This window comes from Canis lupus, chromosome 15 (assembly GCF_003254725.2).
Source record: "Canis lupus dingo isolate Sandy chromosome 15, ASM325472v2, whole genome shotgun sequence".
Taxonomy (NCBI): Eukaryota; Metazoa; Chordata; class Mammalia; order Carnivora; family Canidae; genus Canis; species Canis lupus.
In genome coordinates, this window is record NC_064257.1 from 19,363,673 (window position 1) to 19,384,243 (window position 20,571).

The window sequence follows — 20,571 nt, forward strand, 5'->3', positions numbered from 1 at the left end:
AGTCCCATGTCGGTGCTCCCTGCATGGAGCCTGCTTCTCCCTCTCTGTCTGTGCCTGTGTCTCTGCCCCTCTCTCTCTCTCTCTGTGTGTCTCATGAATAAATAAATAAAATCTTAAAAAAAAAAGCTATTTTTAGATTTCCCTGTTACAGACTTATCTATGGTTCTCCACTCTATCAGATAACCAGACCCCTTGGTTTCTGTTCTTGTATTTTTCTAATTTTATCATAATTATGTTTTTCTCTCAGGTTTAAATTTAAATAACTGATTTTTCTCCATTTAAAAATTAATTAAGAAAAAACAAATAAAAAGGATGTCTGGGTGGCTCAGTTGGTTAAGGGTCTATTTTTGGCTTAGGTCATGATCCCAGCCCTGCATAGGGCTCTCCTTAGCAGGGAGCCTGCTTCTCCCTCTGCCTGCTGCTCCCTCTGCTTGTGCTCTCTCTCTCTCTCTGACAAATAAATAAAATCTTTAAAAAAAAAAGTACTTAAGGTTAAATACTTCTCCTGGTATATAGCTTTGGCCATTTGTTTGAATTGTCATAGTTTTTAGATTATAGTTTCCTACCATAACCATATTTCTATATTTTCCCTTGTACTAACAAAAGTTTTTATTTGTATGTTATTTGGTCCAAGATTAAATATCACTACTGAGTAACCCTAGACCAAGGATTTTAACTGCATTCTTTCTCTATTTAAAGACTAAATAGAATGATCAAGCCCTCAGGTATAATAAGATGGAACAAAAGACCTCAAGTGGAACTAAAGGTAAAATAAGCACATTATGAGCTAAAGTAGCTTGCTAAAGTGGTCAATCATTCTGTCTTTTGGATAAGTGGTGTTTCCCATGAATTTACACATACGTGATGAATACTTACACAAAATGGGTCATACTTATGAATTAGACTTACGAATGGGCAAAGAGAAATACAAAAAGGAAAAGCCATTATCCAAGTAAGGATGATACTTACAATGATATATAAATTCCTTACTAAAAACAGCCCAAGAATTGTCTATAGAAAACCTCACCGGAGAATACTACCTTCCAGAAAAGGGTGCAGATTGAAAAAAGGAGAAACTTACCATAGAACTTGGACTTAGCCAGGATACTCCCACTAAGGCAAAATCCATCCTTTCGATTACTAACATAAAAGGCAGATATTGGTGGATGATGGGACACCTATTGAACACAAGAAAAAAATGTAAAATATAATAACAAACATATTATTGTGCTATTACCAAAATTTCAAGTCTTAAAAGTATACTCTAATAAGAAGAAGTAATGTTTGATAAGTGGTAAAATTAAACATTGATGATTATAGTAAACAGCCTCCAAGATATCTCCCAAGGAAACTACCTCCTGGTATTCATGTCATTAGGCATGAGAGGTGCTCCTTTTACACTGTTTCAAAGTTAGTTTGTATAAAAGTAACAGCATGTCACTTCTGAAATTAAGTTATAATGCACTATCCATTTTGATGTCTCTCTCTCTCAGATCATTAGGTCTGAGAAGCCAGCTTGCATGTTGTGAATAACCCTATAGAGAAGCAATGTGGAAAGAACTGAGTGCTCTTGTCAAAAGCCATGTGATAAGCTTGGAAGTGAAATCTACCAGCCCAGGTAAGTCTTCAGATGATTGCAAAGATGCCCAACATCTTGACTGCACTCTCATGAAAGATCCTGAGCCAGAACCATCCAGCTAAGCAGTTCTCAGATTCCTAAACTTCATTGTAGGAGCTAATAAATGTTTGTTTTAAGCCATTAAGTTTTGGCAGTCACTTATTATATAGCAATGGATAACTAAAACAGTGGCTATTCTTCATATGGATTACTGAATAGGTGATAGGAAACAAAAGCTTTGACAAATATTACTTAAGTAATCTAATATTTTCAATATATAAATACCTTAGGTTTTTTGAAATGAGTTAAAACTAAAATCAAACTCTTTTCAAGTTTCTCAATTCAGTGAGGAATTATAGTGAGCTAAAATGCAATATGGTACAACCAATAATTTTTAAAAAATTAATACACAGCTGAGTGGTCTTAAGAGGCATATCTAAATCTCTAGGGTAGAGGAAGGTTTTTCAAATGACACATAGTTTCCTCATCCTTCTTACACTCCAATGAGAATTGTTATGGTGATAAGTGATTTTTATTGAGGAAAAAATGTCATATTCCTCAGGACCAAGGGGAAAGGGGGATGAGGAGAAAAGATTGAGAATCATGAATATAAATGTATATAAGTCTAACCTAATCAAAGATTAAAACTAAGAAATATTTTTGACTGCCTACCATGTGTAAAACAAAATGAGAGGTTTATAGGGAGGGCATTCCTTAAAGGAATTCAATTAGGAAATAAATATTTTGTAAAAAGTTAAATAATGTGTTAAAATAACAGCTTAATGGATAGTCACAAAAAAAATACTGAAATCTGAGAAGGGAAAAATCACTGGGATATGTAGTCACTTGGATCATGAAAGAAGAGCAAGTCAGGGTTGGTTTAGATGGAGAATACCTGAGAAGAAATACTGGGATGGGAGAATCAAATTTTAAAATAAAGAGGCAAAAAAGTGCAATATCAGGTTAACTAATTATGAATGCACTACAGAAGGTTCAGAAAGATATCTAATTTGAGATTAATTTAGAAAGATATGGAAGACCTTGAATGCCAGACAAATGAGTGTAAATCTGATTTAGGAACTAGGAGATCATTGGACATTTTTGGTCATAAAGGAAACAAAACTGGGGTCGTGGGGGGAGATGCAGGAAAAATAAAGATTTATTTTGGTCACAGGATTCCATGAACTAATAGTAATATTTTAAGTATGATATTTAGTAGTATTTAGTAGTAAAAGGTTTAATACTTATCAAATGTTCATTAATAAGAAAGGTTAATTAACAGTGAGTTTACGGAGTTAATATTTTTTTATTAAAACATTCCAATAACTTCCAAACCAGTTTTGTTTCTGTAACATGCACTTCTAATACCTGTTCAGCAATATAAAAAGTTTTGCTGTTTGTTCTGGGATGAATCCACAAACAACGGAAAGTCTCACCAAGTATAGGATTGTAAGGTTTCTTCAGTCCCTGGTAAAAAAACATACAAGTTTCAAAATACAAATCTGGAAGATTCAAAATAGTTTAAACCAGTCAAATTAGGTTTAACAGTGTCATCTGGGAACTATCCTTATAAAATTTCACAGTAGATACATGAAATAAAATGAAATGATTTCAATCCCAATATAGGCCTAAATGATTAAATAGTTTGCAATTTTGCTAACTCAAAGAGGCCTTGTCAATGCTTATCAATGCTTATTAATAAATAAATGAAAGATAATACAAAAAATAAAGAACTCATATAAGTTTAAAGAAAGTAAAATATAAACATTACCTTTGGCTTTTTATAGAATCCTGACAAATACCATTTTACTACTTTCCTCAAACGGAAATAAGGATTTTCTTCAAGAGCAGCCCTAAAAAAACAAAATGGTTATGCATAAAACTTTCACAAAATATATCATAAATTCTCCCTTGTATTTATCAAGTAAAAAGCTGAGTACAAGATATGGCTGGAAAACCTAAGTCATATTTAAGAGAGACGGCAAAAACAACCATGTAAATCAGACTGTAAGAATAACTTTTCATAATCTGGTTGCTTTTCTCCCCATTTTTCCTATTGTTTGATATACTGCCCAGGTCTTTGCTCAAGTAGTGTTTGGAAACTCTCCAAACCAAGGCTTTCAAACGGGGTTCTGTAGAGCCCTAAGTGTTGCTAAGAGTTCTATGAGAAATTATGATTGAAAAAAAAAAAACATATTTTGAGATTCAAGTACTGTATGCCACCTAGCATTTGCAATGAATGATGTCAAGCAGCCTCATTAACAATTTCATTAGAGGTCTTCAGTTCCCTATGTCAGAGAAGAATCATGTCTACCTTATTCAGTCTATTTTCAGCCACTGATGCTAATTAGAGGAGATCAACAGTAATTGGTGAGTGCTATCCTACATGAATGGAGGACCATAGGCTGATATTAACCTCTCCCACGCAAAATGCTCCCTTAAAAATAGGGCTGTATGCCTTTTTAGTTCTAGTACAAGATACTGAAGTTTTGAATCACAAATATGAAAGTTTTAAGATAATTTAAGTCAATCAAAAAGGATTTAACCTATTCTTAGCCTTCAATCCTACGTGCTAACAACTGATTTTCCAGAGTGAATAAATTCTATCAATGTAGTAGATAATCAAAGAACAATTTTCATTTTAAACAAGAAATTTTTAGAAGCCATGACTCGGCTACCCCCTTGCCCTTTTGCTGTTGCTATAAACACTGCAAAACATTGTGTATGTCAGAAGTGAATACTACCAAGTTTTCAAATATATATTACAACTTCATGTATATTACAATTTAACTATTATTTCCTTCAAGCATGTCTGAAAGTTCAGTGTAGTGATTTTTTCCTGAAAGAGAGAGAGAGAGAGAGAGAGAGAATGTGCATCTGTGCGTGGGGCAGAGGGCAGAGAAAGGAGGAGAGAAAGAACTAAGCAGTCTTCATGCCCAGCCTAAAGCTGGTTCCAATCTCACAACCCTAAGATCATGACCTGAGCTGAAATCAAGAGTCAGATGCTTAACTGACAGCCACCCAGGCACCCCTAGTGATTTCTGAAAAAGAAGCGTAAAATGGAAGAGACCAGGCTTAGGCTTACTGACAACTGTGCCAAGTGGAAAACTTGCCCTTATTGGGAGTAACAACTGATTGCACTCTTCCTACCTCGGTTTAAATTCTCTTACTATGCAGTTTTATTTCATATTTTGCATATACAGGTCAAAACTCAAAGCAATATGAAGTACATGTCTTGATATTGTCCCATCTCTCCATATAGGCACCTTTTTTTATGTTTATTTAAATAGTTTTAAGCATAAAAAAACAAATACAATTATGCAGCCAGAGCACTTTTTAAGAAAGAAAAGGCAGGGATGCCTGGATGGCTCAGTGGTTGAGGATCTCTACCTTTGGCTTGGGACATGATCCCGGGATCCTGGGATCGAGTCCTGCATCAAGTTCCCTGCAGGGAGCCTGCTTCTCCCTCTGCCTATGTTTCTACCTCTCTCTATGTGTCTCTCATGAATAAATAAAATCTTTAAAAAAAAATAAAAGGAAAGAAAAGGCAGCGAATCACACCCATTTTTTTGTACCTTGCTTTTTTCACCCACACATAATCCTGAAGATCCCTCCAAATCAGGTTATAGACTTCTTCCTTATGTGTAAATGTATCATAATTATTTAACCACTGGTCAACTGTGGCTGAATACCTGAGTTATTTGATCTTTTACTATTACAAGCCTTGCTGCAACAATCTTGCATATATGTCATTTTGAATATGTAGAGGTATATCTGTAGAAGTTATTCCCAGAAGCAAGATTACTTTATCAAAGGGCTGAATGTATCTATAATTCTGGTAAATACTGCCAGGTTCCCTTCAAAAGCACAGTGCTAGTTTGTATCATGCAACAACAGAAGTGTACAAGTGCCTGTTGCCTCACAAATTCTAAGCAACAGTGTGTGTAGCCAGAATAATTTGGGAAAATAGGAATCTCTTAAGATCTTATTGTGATTCATAGGAACCTGCTTCATATACTGAGAGAAATAAATTTCTAGACAGATAAAAGAACTATAATAAGATGTAAAGCAGAACTGGGGTTATAAAACTTTTGGATTTTGGTCACTATGATGGATTAAAAATAATAGCTCATAATTTGAATCTATAGTTTTCTTATTATGAGTGAGATTTACATGTTTAAGGACAGTTTCTATTCATTTTTGAACCGCCTGGTCATTTCCTCCTCTCCTTTTTCTATTAGGCTGCTGATCATTTCATTAAATTTGTAAGGGCCCTTTTTATTTTAGGAGAAGCAACACTTTGAGTGTGCCTTAATTTGCAAAAAAATCTCCCAGCTTCTCAATTATCTTTTGATTCAGATTGTGCTTTTTGGGGGCAATGTTCATTACCGCAACTAACAGACTAATAATGTAATCACTAAATTAAATACAGATATTGATGTCTGCCTTCCTCAGAATTATACCCAGGATCTGCTGGCAGAAAGAAAACTAAAGATGAAAGTAAGGATTCATACCATGAGCCAGCAATTGGCAGGGCATACCAGTTGTGGTAAGCTGCACATGTGTCATGAGCATACAGAGAGGATATGTATAAACAAAAGCACAAGCCCCAGGATGGGACCTGAACAAGAGCTTAGTGGACCTGGAGCAGGGGACAAGGAATGCTAACCACCTCTCCCTATGTTAGGTCAGTGAACGGGTCAGGAAGCCTGAGCAAGCAGTACTGTCCGTAAGGGGTAGACTCCTGTCATCCTCAAGCTTATGATTTCTCAACTCAGCTTCATAAATGGAAATATTATAGCAAAGTATTAAGTATTCTTATTGAGGTCAACTGTAGAAACGGCGAAGAGAGTGAAGAGTGATATCTCCTTACAGCCTGACTTTGGTAAGACATCCACTGTAATTAGCCCTCTGAAAAATCTCTTAAAACCATGAAGTGTCTTTCATTTTAAAAAAAATGAGAATCTACTTACTCAGATAAGAAATCTGCATGATAGTAGTAATCTGAAAGTTTATCCAGGAAAGAGCGAGGTTCCAAAATAAATGTAGGCAGAACCACCCTGGACAAGTCCATGCCAGGACGGACCTGTTTCAGCAATGTCCAGATGAGGCTTTTATTTTCTTCAGACACAGTTTCTGTTTGAGAAGCCTCACCTGCCTTTAGGAATTAACAAAAAAACTTAAATATCATATTTATTTAGACATATTAGATATGTAGATAAGACAGCTGATGTTGAAATCTTAATAAGCTACAGAACTATCTCAAGCATTCTCAGTATGCGTGGAAATAACTTATAAGGTAGTAAGTCTATAGGCGCAAAATTTAAGCAAAAAGAATAGTTGTTAAGAGACATCAAAGTGAAGGATAGTCACAAAGAATTCATTACAAAAACATCACATGCTACTATTTATACTATATTTACTTCTATGTGCTAGCATAGAACAAGCATATAACAAGAAAGTTGTAAGCTCATGTGTCCTTGCACTTGACATTGTACCTGGCAATGAAATCAAGTAGTACTATCCTATTTCAAAAACAAACCTGAAGAAAATGTAAACTTTAAATTTAATAGACTATTTGGTACTTGTGTGAGTATACGTATTTAATTGTTTATAAATTCTGATATGTTTCATATGTATGTGATTTTCAAAATAAAATAGATATCATAAAAATATTCTCTTCCAGGAAAATAAGCAATAGGTCAAAGAAATATCTTCAATTTCACTTGGAAATTCCCAAGAATTAGAAAATCAAAATGTCTGAAAATCACAGATTTTACCTCTCCTAGTTCTTCATGGCTCTGTTCAGTGTAGGTAGTCTCTTTTAAAGGCTCAATGGGCTCAGGTTCGATATAAGAGTCATCCTGCCTTTCTGATGTATCTGTATCACTTTCTTCACTTTTCCCCATCACCTCATTATCAGACTCATCATGCTCTTGATCATTTTCTTTATCGGATTTATCAGAATACATATCTTGGTCCTTAAAATGCTGTCGTTCAATTTCACTATCATTTAACCTTGAGGGAAGGAAATATTAGGAGGAAGAATAAAGGAGATTAAAAATATACAATTTATAAATCAGAATGATATGTGACACTTATTGAGATTTTAAGTGTCAGGCACTGTTCTGTGATTTATACAGTTTTATTCAGTTACCCCTCAAAAATAACCTATAAGTAGTATTACTATTCTCACTTTATAGATTAGTAAATAAAGGCATAGAGAAATTAAATAAAAACCTGGGAAATATTAAAAGAGGACACTGAGTTCTTTGCCTCTTTACCACTTAGGGCTAAAAGCTTCCAAAAGCAAAAGTTTAGATTTTCCCTTGTTAGATTTATTTTAGTTTTATAAACATCATCACTTGAATCAATCTCACTATCACTTCTGGTCTAAAGAAAAACTTCCAAGTTAAGATCCTTAGATTCTCAAGTGAGATGAAATGAATTATGACTTTCCCCCTATAAAGGTCTCTCCAAAGTCAAAGTAAGTGAAAATATAAAAAAGTAATTCTCTCTAATACTTGACTCATAGGCTTGATGTTGAGAAAAAATTTTAAGAACTGCTAATGGAAATTTCAGTTTATGGAAATAAACCTATAGCCTAAAACTGATTAAGCTGCTATACCCCAACCCTATTCTTATATACAATTAGGGTTAATAATTTGTACAAAACGGAATTTTAAAAAATTCACTTCTGAAATTTAAAAAAAATGTAAAAAATTCATTGTTTGGATTTTAATCAAAGAATCTTATTTTTTTAAAGGTTTTATTTATTTGAGAGAGTGAGTGAGTGGGGTAGAGACAGAGAGAGAGAGAAAATCTCAAGCAGACACTGTGCTGAGCACAGAGACAGACGTCGGGCTCGATCCCACAACCCTGAGATCATGACCTGAGACGAAATCAAGGGTTGCATGCTTAACCGACTGAGCCACCCAGGCTCCCCTAACCAAGAATCTCTAATAGAAATTCGTTTTTTTTTTTTTTAATAGAAATTCGTTTTTATAGTACTTCTTTTCTTTCCTTCCCTTTATAATCATGTATTTTAAAAATGTAGTCTAAAATTGCTGTCCCTGTTTTCTTATCACTCTCCTTAATCTCTCATGATCCAGTTTTCCCTTCCTTGAATCCACTGACTGATCTGTTCCCTTAGAGGTCCTTAATGATGGCTTAGTTGACAAATCCAATAGCCTTGTCCAATCTTCATCTTCTGTGACTTCTCTGCATCACTGGATTTGATGGTCATTTTCCTCAAAATGGTCTTAGTGCTCGGATTCCATACAACTACTATGGTTCAACTTTTTGAGCTCTCTGATCCCTCTTACTTCCTACTATCCTTAAGACATTTTATTCTTCCTTGGCCCTCCTATTTTCTCTATCCTACCTCTCCTTTGGCAAGCTTGCCAATTTCAAGCCTTCACCATCATGTCTATTTGATTTTCAAGCCCATGCATGCAAATAAGCTTCAGGCCCATGTTTTTAAATGCTTGGCTGATACCATCTATGTGTCCTGTGACCAATGCATCCTCAACATGTCCAATATTTATCATCTCCCAACATGGTCCATTTTTATTTTACCATGATTTTACCAGTCACTCAGGCTTAAACCTGTAACCTTTAACTACACCCATTCCCCGTCCCTTACATCCAAACGAACTGTATGTCTCAAAGGTAGGCCCCCATTCCCCTCATCTCTACATCATCAAGTCAGCTCATGTTCTGTCATATAGCCAACAGGTTGCTATGTTGATTTTACCTTTATAAAAATCTGTCATATTGACCCTCCCCAATTCCCTAGCTGAATGTTATCTTTTTCCATCTTCTAAAGTCTCCTGATCCTGTATTACCCTAAAGCACCCTTCCTTTGGTTGTTTCTGTCATTCTTCTCTTCCTATCCTTTACGGTTGCCTAGCATTTTATAGGTTTCAAACAAAATAAAACCTCTCTTCAGGATCACAGGGCTAGAAAATTATTGTACTGCATTCAAATTTAGGGTCATATCTGATTCATCTCCTTACCTATAATGCAGTAAATAATACAGAAAGGTATGTAATATCTTAAACAGAAAAGAGGCTCAAAAAAATTTAAATGAATAAATATATGAAGCAGATGAAGTTTTAGGATTCCAAAATAAAAGCATTTAAAAATTACCTGGTATTCAATAAAAACAATGGACTATTTACAGCTGAAGAGCTTTCAAGGGAAAAATCATGGTAAGAGGCCCCAACAAATATCCATTCCTAACTTTGAGGAAAGTAACCTCAATGCTGATGGGAATAAGGAGCTTTAGAGCAGAAGTTGAGTACTGGGACAAGGGAAGAGGAGGGAAATCTAATTATTTCCTACAAAGCAAGATCTAAACCTCAAACAACGTATTTGTTAGCTTCCCTAGGGAAATTTTTTTTAGTGTTAACTACAATGAATATTTCAGAGGATAAAACCACAAATAGGATACAGTTCCAACTTGAAACATGTAAAATATAATAGAATTCCACAAATACTAGGTAGAATAAGTGCCATTATGGAATAGCAATAGAAAAACATATTACATCTTACTGTCATGAAGCAGGAAAGGCTTTGTATTCAGTGTAATATTTGAGATTGGTCTTGAAGAACAGGGTTGTGACAGGAGAAAAGAGCAAGGAGGGCTAGGAAACATTCTCAATGGAGGGAACAGCATGTACAAGGACAAAGTATTTTTGGGAAAGAACAATTACTTCACATTAGCTAAAATCAAGGAAATGACTTTCTATATGTTGTAATAGCAACCAAGCAAATCTCAAATCAGGCCTGAGGCCATATAATGGAAAGAAAACAGCCAAGTTCAATTTTAAATATACAACAAAAATTCTAGGCCCACCAACTAGCCTGTGAACAACATAGTCTCTTATAAAATTTAGTGACAGTAGCTACTTACTGAAAGTTGTCACCGCTATGGAGATTGTTAGCACGTAATAAGCCATACAAAGTCACATGTGTGCTCTCTGATGAAATGCTCAGGTCGTGTTCCTTTCCTTCCCTGATCATTGTACGTTTAAGAAGACTAGAACATTTCAAAGCCAACTCCAAAGCATCCATCCAGCACCTTCCTAGAAGAACACAGATTCATAAGCAGTATAGTTCAAGAAACTAAAACCCAGCAGCCATCTTAATTTAACACTGTTAACTTTTAAGCATACTATTATTTCTTTGAGAAACATGGACTGGCAAAGTTAATTTGAATATAATTTCTTACAAGGATTTTGTAAAATGCAGTTTTTCAGTTTAATAAGAGCTTTTTATAGACAAAGCATCTAGAAACCACTGGTAAATGAATAGCATACGAGATGCATTAGTAAGTACACCTAAACTAAAATAAACGTATTTTATCTTTAAAATCTTAGAACAGTAACAGGTAGTATAATTTGCAGCTACCAAAGAAGGTACACAAAATATACGGAAGAAATTATGTTTCTACTATAAACAAACTTAAGCAAAATGATACTTTGCTGTTGATAAAAGGTCTATCCCCAGGTTTACCATCCATTTTACTTATATGTATGAAAACTTCTAAGTCATAGAAATGCCGAGAGTATTGTCATGAATTGACATATTAGTAGAAACACTAATTTTATTTTTTAAGTTAAAATTTAGAACTGTATTAGCAAAACAAACAAACCTGTTAGTTGCTCTTAAAATGTATGTATATGTTTCGATATGTGCTGGAAATATTAGCCAAGTAAAACACTTTCATAATGTAAGCTTGTGCCTATGATATTTTAACTTTAAAAATATCATCAGATAAAAGTAAACTTTGAAAGGTTACAAGATTCCCTCCTCTAGACTAAGCTTTTTAAAACATTAAAGTGAGGAAGAAATCCATTATCAATTATTAAGGTTTTCAAGTTAGCTTTGCTTTCACATAAGTAAGTTTTGCTTTCCATATTGCTTCAAGAATTCTTTATTAAGTTACTAGATACAGAACAAAAGTTTGTACTTGAATCTCTTGGGTAAAAAAAGCCTTAAGACAGTGTGTGTTATAAATGTTAATTAAAAAATTATTTGAGAAAGAGAGAGCACGCACGCATGCACATGTGCCTGAGTAGGGGGGCAGGGCAGAAGGGAAGCAGACTCCCTGCTGAGTGGGGAGCCTGACACAGGGCTTGATCCCCCAGATAAGCTGAAACCAACGGTCGGATGCTCAACCAACTGAGCCACCCAGGTATAATAAAACACAAATAGTATATTAAATGTACCTCTAAAATTATAATACTTAAAAGAGTTACCACACAGAACAGTAGCCAAGTCAAAAGGTATTAAGATGTCAATGGAGGATGAAGAAGAAAACTTTAGGCTGCCAATTTGTCACTTGACTTTACAATTCTTCCTATCAGACTTCCCTGTTTGTCTACAAAATTAGTAATATTTTAGTATCATAAGCAATTTATGAATACAATACTTCTGCTGCAAATACCATACTAAAGAGATTTTCCCCAAAGGAAAAAAACACAGTGGCATATAAAATAAACCCTTAAAAATGAGTTCTAAAATCTACTCCATCAAAATCTAATATTTACCATCTGACTCTGAAGTGGCTCGGATGATCAGGTAACTGCTAGGTAAGGGCTGAGTTATAGATCCAACTGCTTCACCTTTTGGACCCTTAAAAGAAAAGAAATGGTATACAGTAGGTATTATGAAATCTTAACTTCATGTTTTCCATTATCACCACCTGTAACAATCTAAGTTAGGCAAAGAATAGAATCTAAAAGCAAACAGGCTTTGATCTCATGCTTCTTGAGAAAGCAGGAGTAAGTTTTAAGGAAAGTAAGTTTTCCTCCTCCAACAAATATACCTCTTTACCAGAAAACTGAACAACTTAAAGCTATCATTAAACATTATCTCTACTTAATTGTTCACAGAAACATAAACCTGTAATTAATTTTACTAGATCAAATTTTAATAGAGAAATTTCCATTCTACAGATACTATTAAAATAAGTAATATTAAATTTCTAGAGGCCTAAAAAAAGCTGGAAATATAGTTATAATTTATAAGAAAAAGAAAAATGAATTTTGATTAGGTCTAAGGAAAAATCTCTTATTTTATAATCATTGATATAATTATTATAAAATACCAACAGAAAAGGTTAATTTTATTTTTTCCAGAAAGATAAAGGAATTTGTCATTGTTGTTGTTGGCTAGGGTTATTTGTTTTAGGAGCATACAACACCAAGAACTCTACAGTAATTAGTATCACCAAGGCCAAACTTAAGTGAACCCAGTTCTTCTCTGGAAAGAAAATTTGGGGATAGAGCTAACAGCATAATTTTGATAGACAAAGTAAATTTTAAGTTATAAGATCAAAGAATAAAATGAGAAGCATAAAGAAGATAATAGATTCAAAATGAAAAAGAAGAAAAAGTCAATATAATTTTAATAAATCCTGTAATATCACTTGGGTATTTTCAAAGAGCTTTATAATTTTATGGGCCAGCTCCTAGAACTAGCATAGAGTAAGATCTAGTCAGACTGTGTGGTTTCAAGTTGGGTTCCATGCCAGAAAAACTACTTAAGTAACCTCTTTAGGTGAGAATTTTTACTTTTATTTTTTAAAAGATTTTATTTATTTATTTGAGAGAGAGAACACACAAGCCAGAGGAGGGCGGCAGAGAGAGAGGGACAAGCAGACTCCTCACTGAGCAGGGAACTCAATTTAGGGCATAATCCCTGGACCCCAAGATCATGACTTAAGCTGAAGGCAGCTGCCTAACAGAGCTACCCTAGGCACCCCTAAAGGTATGAGAATTTTTTAAGTCCATGTAAAATGCTCAAGAGTCCCTGATACAAAGTAAGAACATTACTTTTACCTAATCATGGATACTGACTTTGAAGAACTTAGCGTCTTTTGTTTGTGGGGAATATTCTTTTTTTTTTTTTTTTTAGTATTTTATTTATTCATTCATGAGAGACACACAGAGAGAGAGAGAGGCAGAGACACAGGCAGAGGGAGAAGCAGGCTCCCTGCAGGGAGCCTGATGTGGGACTCGATCCCAGGACTCCAGGATCACGCCCGGGGCCAAAGGCAGGCGCCAAACCGCTGAGCTACCCAGGGATCCTCCTGTGGAGAATATTCTGATGATCAATTAACTGGACTAATTTCCCTCTTTCCCAACAATATTGAGAATTCAATAAATTTGGCATTAAAATCTTTTAAAATAATTTAAAAATTCATTGTAATTCTTATAATTCCTAAGAGTATTAGTAAAGAATAAATACTATATAGAAAGGCTTTTGAAAGTTGTTTTTTTCATTTGGGAATCACATGGTGTATAACTAACAGAAGTTCTATGTGTTAAATTCTTTCCCTGTGGGAAGTGCCTAATCCCAGAATGGAACTCTAATCCTAAATTTAGTCTTGCTATGACTACAGACTACTAAAATAAAGGTTAAAAGTCCAAGTCATTTAGAGATGTGTGTATATATATTGCCTAATTAAGCAATACCAAAAAATATTTAAAAGCTGAAGTTACATTTGTTTGTTTAACCCTAAATCTCAATTAGGTGGCTTTCCTTAAAAGAGAACCTCTAAACCATTTATTCATGTATAACTGGCCTTCTTAGAAACTAAAACAATGATTGCTTTGTAAAAATTTAAATTAAATCCATTTATTCCATTACTGTGTATTACATATCTAATGTCTGTAGAATGCCTTGGTAGTTAATCAAATATGGCATTCCTATTTTCCTGATTAAGTTTCTGCTTTTTTAACACATGAGTGACCACAGTAATATTTATTTTTATTTTTTTATTTTTAAAGTTTTATTTATTTATTCATGAGACACACAGAGAGGTAGAGACACAGACTTGGAGAGAAGCAGCCTCCCTGTGAGGGACTCAATTCCAGGACCCTGGGATCACGACCTGAGGCAGAGATGCTCAACCACTGAGCCACCCAGGTGTCCCTAACTTTTTAGTTTTAAAGCATTAGATCTTCGCTTTCAAAGAAAGCTGAATCTCAAGAGTAAGTAGACTATTGACTCTTATTTCTATTATAGATTTCTTGTCACATATTTAAATCTTATAGGAAAGACCACAAGAATAAATGGCAGCTCTGTTCTAGGGATCTTATAATTTGATAAAGGGGAAAAAAAAAAAAAACCTTAAAAAAAAAAGAAAGAAAAAAAGAAAAAAAAAAACCTCACTCACTATAAATAAGATATAATATTACAAAGCAAAGCTAGTAACTGCAATTAAAAAACAAAGTACAAACTGAATCCCCAGAGAGATTGGTACATAGTTTACTGTGTGTAGAGACAAAAAGACAAATAACGCACTTTAAAACAGAAGCAAATTCAGAAGTCTTGGCAGAGGTCGGCAATCATTAGATACCTTGATTCATCTCCACTCTATTCATAGATTCTATTCATAGATTGTTATCTTTACCTTTTAATTATACAACAGTGCTTACTTACCTTCACTGCCCAAATAGACTGCTCCAAAGGATGAAAAAGTTTAAAACAAAAGCCATCCTTTTTTGATGGACGCTCAATGATTTCACAGGCATTCAGAAGAACTGTTCCAACCCACTGACCATTTTTTTGGGTTTTATAGATCAGTAGCACCCCAGGTTTCAAAACACACCACAACTTGGTCCAGCTCTTTAGAGTACCACGAATCTGTAGAAAGATAACTTTATTAGGAAATAAAGCTCCATTTTTCTCTTTTTGCCCCACAAGATACAAACTCACTAATGGCAAAGAGGATGTTTTAATCTAAAATCTCCACAAAATAGAACTAGATTCAGTAGATTTTTTTAAGCTACTAAATGGTAAGCACTGCACACAAAGGTAAAAAAAGAATGGCTCCTGCTTCTGAGGAACTTACAGTCTAGCCAGAGACTAGGTCAACAGGTTTAAAATAATGTACCAAGTAGAATGGTTTTCCTAACCCTCTGGGCCAGCTCAGGAGCCATTAAAATATACTTTCCTAGTACCAAGAGTCTCTTCTTACCATCTCTCATAATTTTATGTGTGGGAGTGTAAGATTATTCCACCTTTTAAGAATCCCCCCCCCCCCACCACAACATTAACAGTGCTGAAATCACTGCTAGCACAAACACTAGGCATTCCCTAAACATTCATGGATTGGTAGGAAGAGGGAAGAACGCTCTTCCATCCTCTAAAATTACCTTCTCCAAATTACTTTGTTCTTAGTAATTACATAAAGTGTGCCATTTAAGTTCTTGGGGGAATTTTAAGACACAGTTACCTGAATCTCTCTCTAGTCTCAAAATGTTCCTCATCCCAGGGTTTAATGTTATGTCAATAACAAGTCTATAACTGGCTTTTCCTATCAATTTCTATTTCTGTTATCCAGTAAAAATGTTTCTATGCAAGTCACTGAATTCACAATACTGAAAAGAATGCTAATATATTTAGAATAAAAACTAGGAATTATCCTTTTATTTACTATAAAATGTCTGCTCTCAATGTACTTTTATGAATTATGAAATAAATATAGGGCTCCCTGGGATCCCTGGGTGGCGCAGCGGTTTGGCGCCTGCCTTTGGCCCAGGGCGCGATCCTGGAGACCCAGGATCGATTCCCACGTCGGGCTCCCGGTGCATGGAGCCTGCTTCTCTCTGCCTGTGTCTCTGCCTCTTTTTCTCTCTCTGTGACTATCATAAATAAATAAAAATTTTTTAAAAAATTAAAAAAAAATATAGGGCTCCCTAACCCCAGAAATAAGCAAACCACAGTAACTGTAAATAAGAAAAAAATTAGTAAGGGGGAGTTTGGAGCCAGGAATGAAAAAAGTAAAAAAACTCTGAGAAAAGTATGTGTTTATGTAAAAGAAATGGCAAGACAAGAAAAACAAAAGGAATAGTTATCCTAAGATAACATTTTTAATCTGGGACATGTGACATAGAACATAAATGGCAAATTATCAGATGAAGGTATGATTTAGAAAGTCAGCCGGGGATCCGTTGGGGACTTTTAGGGGATTAGTTACTGGAACCCAATGTCAGAAGACAATAGGAAGTTTAGCTCAGAAAAACTCAAGTGAGATCTGGAGCTTGAAGATTTTTTTTTTTAAGATTCTATTTATTTATTAATGAGAGACAGAGGGAGAGACAGAGAATGGCAGAGACACAGGCAGAGGGAGAAGCAGGCTCCACGTAGGGAGCCCAATGTAGGACTTGATCCGGGGTCTCCAGGATCAGGCCCTGGGCTGACGGCAGCGCTCAACTGCTGAGCCACCTGGGCTGCCCTGGAGCTTAAAGATTTCTAAGTAAAGTCAAAGTCAGAATGTATTTTTAGTACACCAGTGAAGAAGACCCTAGTACTACCTGCACTAACAAGCAAACTATCATTAAGCTCCCATTTTAGTGAGAGAACTTCCACAACAGATCTCATAAGGAGGTTTTACCAATTTTTTGGGACAGTGGAAAGCTTTCACAGCTGGGGTGATTTTTAGATGAATGTCGGGTACTAAAATTTCCTAGAGTCAGAGTCTTAACAAGATCATTCTTAAACTTAGCATTAGTCTGAAAGATTCCAACCAAATATCCTTCAGATGAGAAAGAGGATAGAATGGGATGACAAAAAAAAAAAAAAAAAAAAAAAACGGAAAGAAATGAGAGTAAGTGGAAATAATCAGAGGCTTGGAAAAAGCAATATGCATGTTTTTCGGAAAATTAATCTTTTCGAAATAACTTTTATATTAACCTTGTTTCAGATCTTCTCAATAATGCATACACATCTGCCTACAATAATACTGAACGATAGTTTGAATAACAAAATATTTCCTTGGACTATATGTCACACAAACCAAAAAGCCTTTTAAAAAGAACTGCTATCCATATTTGATGTTATTTCAAGACAGACAACATTAATTTTCCTTCTCCCCATTAAGACTGGAACATAGAACCTCTGGGATACAATTAATAGGTTGCCAGTGAAAAACAATCATCCCAGGAGCTGTTTTTGTCTTGAAGGCTTTAGGTGCACTCAGGGCTTTCCTATTCCAGTAGGTAAACATTCAGCAATTTGAATTCAAGCTTCAATAAAACTGACCTTCAACCAATCAGCCATAACAATAACAGAAGGATCTGTGATTGTACTGAGTAACTCCTTTGTGGCTCTTTTCTTTTCTTCTCGGTAATTTTTCTTTTGCACCTATTTTACATAAATAATAGAAAAATCAAAAATTCATTAGAAATGAGCAATTTCTTTCCAAATACTTTAGGTCTATAGCATGCAAAGTATTAAATTCTAAACCTCTTTTAGAATTTTAGCATCTTAGGATAAAAGGACTTTTTTTTTTTAAGAGATGGTAGGAATTTTTAGAGGTTAGAATCTAGTTTTTTCTTTTTCTTTTTTTTTTAAAGATTGTATTTATTTATTCATGAGGGACACAGAGAGAGAGACGGAGGCAGAGACTTAGGCAGAGGGAGAAACAGGCTCCCTGAAAGGAGCCTGGTGTGGGACTCCATCCTGGGACTCTCAGATCATACCCTGAGCCAAAGGCAGACACGCAACCACTGAACCACCCAGGTGTCCCGGGAATCTAGTTTTTCTGATTACTAGTTCTCTGTATCTTTTTGAAGAACTTTACCTTTTTTTAATGACACAATACTAGATGTATCCAATCTCATGGTAAGAATTTCAAACAACACAAATAGAGCTAAGAGTTGTCTTTATTATACCCTACCCTCTTAAAATCTCTAGAATTGACCAGTATTAACACTTCTGGAAAACACTATCCTTTCAGGCTTTTTCTCTGTATACAACCTATAGAAATATATAGCTTTTCTATATAGCTTTTCTTTTTCTTTTTTTTAAACACATTTTTTAAAAAAGCTTCCCCCATTCAACATTTTTTGGAGCATTTTCATGCCTACCTCATTCTTTTAATTGCTACGTAAGTTTCGTAGTATGATAAAATAAGAGTGAAGAGCTAACATTTACTGGACGCATTCTGCATACCCGTTACTGTTCTAAGCACTTTACAAGTACTACCCTCATTTAATCTTCACAATAATCTCGGAAAGTAAGATAATTATTATCCTTGTTTTACAGATGAGAAAACTGAGGCACAGAGAGTAACTTGCCCAGGATCACAGAGCTAGTAACTCATGGAGGCAGGATTCAAACAAAGGCAGACTGGTTCTAAAGACATGCTCTTAACCACCATGCTATACTGCTTCTATAATTTTTCTTAATAAATTCTCTTGCTGATAGAAATCCAGTCTGTTTTTTCATATTACAAACAACAGCTGCATTTGTTTACAACTGGCAATTTTGCTGTTTCCTAATACTAAGATATAAATACTTAAGAAATCACAAAATGATACTAATTCATTCAAAATATCAGTTTTACTTTCATAGGTTACCTCTGAGATAATTTGGGAAGGCCGTAGAGGATTACTACTTTGTTGTTATTATATGGATGGGAGAAGAGTGGTGATACATTTCTTTTAGCTATAAAACCTTCCTATTTGTACTTCATAGTAAGAAGACTATATACCTAACAAGATTTAAATAATTCTATAGCCAAAAAACTTCAGACTTTTGATCTTTATTAATATTCAGATATTTATTAATATCTGAATAACAGTAGATTTAATAGGGGATTGCAGGTGCAAATGCATACGGATATAAGAAAAAAAGGGGTAAAATAGACCATGCAGGGATCAGAGTCAACTAGAAAGCATCTGTTTCTTAAGATCCAGGATCTGTGGCCATTCTGGAAGGCAAGCCCAAAGTGCAATATTTCTTAAAGAGAGGTTGGAAATTTGAACTTGTAACTGTTTACCTCAAGTTTTAAAAACATTATATCAATATTTAACTTAAAATATGATAGCAATATATTCTATATCAATATAGATCAAACAAAATAGATCTACCTGTGGGCCAAATTCAGCCCACGACCCTGCAGTTAGTGAACTTGAATTTCAAAAAGCACCACAACTTCCCATTACATGTTCTACAACAAAGTGATGTGCCTAAGTAGGTATAACTACACAGAGCTATCCAGTCCTCAAAGGAATGGCCAGATGAGGCCTGAGGTGGTGCTGAACGATCATCAAGCAGCCTCTTCAGTTGACTCCAATGTGCCACACAAATATTAACATTCTTTATGTGTACTCATCTGGATATTATTTTTCTTTCTTTAGGAGACATATTTATCTTGTTAGCCTACTTTAAAAGCATATGCAATGCATAATGTTATTAATGAAGTAACTGTGGAAACTAACCTTGAGAGATTCTTTTTTTGTGAGCTTGCTTGAAGCAGAACTATCCTTCTCCGAGCCATTATAAAGTTTAGATTCAGACTGAAATCACATAGAAATAAACAAAAGAGAAATATTAATTAAAAACTTCATTTATTCTACACATACAGGCATATAAAAATTAATGTTAGAGCTATGTTTCTGAATTCTTCCCATTTATTGCTGTATTTAAGGCAAATATAAATTTTCAAATGTCAACTTTCCCTATATAGATAGCATCTGGGTTTATTTTTTTATTTTTTTAAATTTTTATTTTTTTATTTATTTATGATAGTCACACACACACACACACACAGAGAGGCAGAGACACAGGCAGAGGGAGAAGCAGGCTCCATGCACTGGGAGCCCGACGTGGGACTCGATCCTGGGTCTCCAGGAATAGCGCCCTGGGCCAAAGGCAGGCACTAAACCGCTGCGCCACCCAGGGATCCCGAGCATCTGGGTTTAAAAGCTAATCTGTGTGAAACCCACAAAAGCACAAAATAAACACTAGTCTGGGGCACCTGGCTGGCTCAGTCAGAAAAGGATGCAACTCTTGATCTTGGGGTGGTAGGTTCAAGCCCCACACTGGGTGTAAAGATTATTTAAAAACAAAACAAAACAAAAAACAAACTTAAAAAAACCGAATTAATAAATTAATCTATAATGTGAGGTTAAATAAGATCATTTGTAAAT

General features: G+C 34.9%; 1 protein-coding gene across 10 annotated transcripts in view; it reads right to left on the reverse strand.

Annotated features, from left to right (window-relative positions):
• The window catches only part of OSBPL8 (oxysterol binding protein like 8), a 147,251-nt gene that overhangs the window by 22,441 nt on the left and 104,239 nt on the right, over positions 1–20,571 (reverse strand). For all 10 annotated transcript variants that reach the window (XM_049094021.1, XM_025439318.3, XM_025439320.3 and 7 more), the window contains 10 exons: positions 19,861–19,938; positions 17,678–17,779; positions 15,074–15,277; positions 12,175–12,259; positions 10,536–10,707; positions 7,399–7,636; positions 6,592–6,776; positions 3,390–3,471; positions 2,987–3,085; positions 1,082–1,178 (listed from right to left, as the gene is read on the reverse strand). In XM_049094021.1, coding sequence (XP_048949978.1) covers positions 1,082–1,178; positions 2,987–3,085; positions 3,390–3,471; positions 6,592–6,776; positions 7,399–7,636; positions 10,536–10,707; positions 12,175–12,259; positions 15,074–15,277; positions 17,678–17,779; positions 19,861–19,938 — 1,342 coding nt within the window. The remainder of the gene's footprint in view (positions 1–1,081; positions 1,179–2,986; positions 3,086–3,389; positions 3,472–6,591; positions 6,777–7,398; positions 7,637–10,535; positions 10,708–12,174; positions 12,260–15,073; positions 15,278–17,677; positions 17,780–19,860; positions 19,939–20,571) is intronic.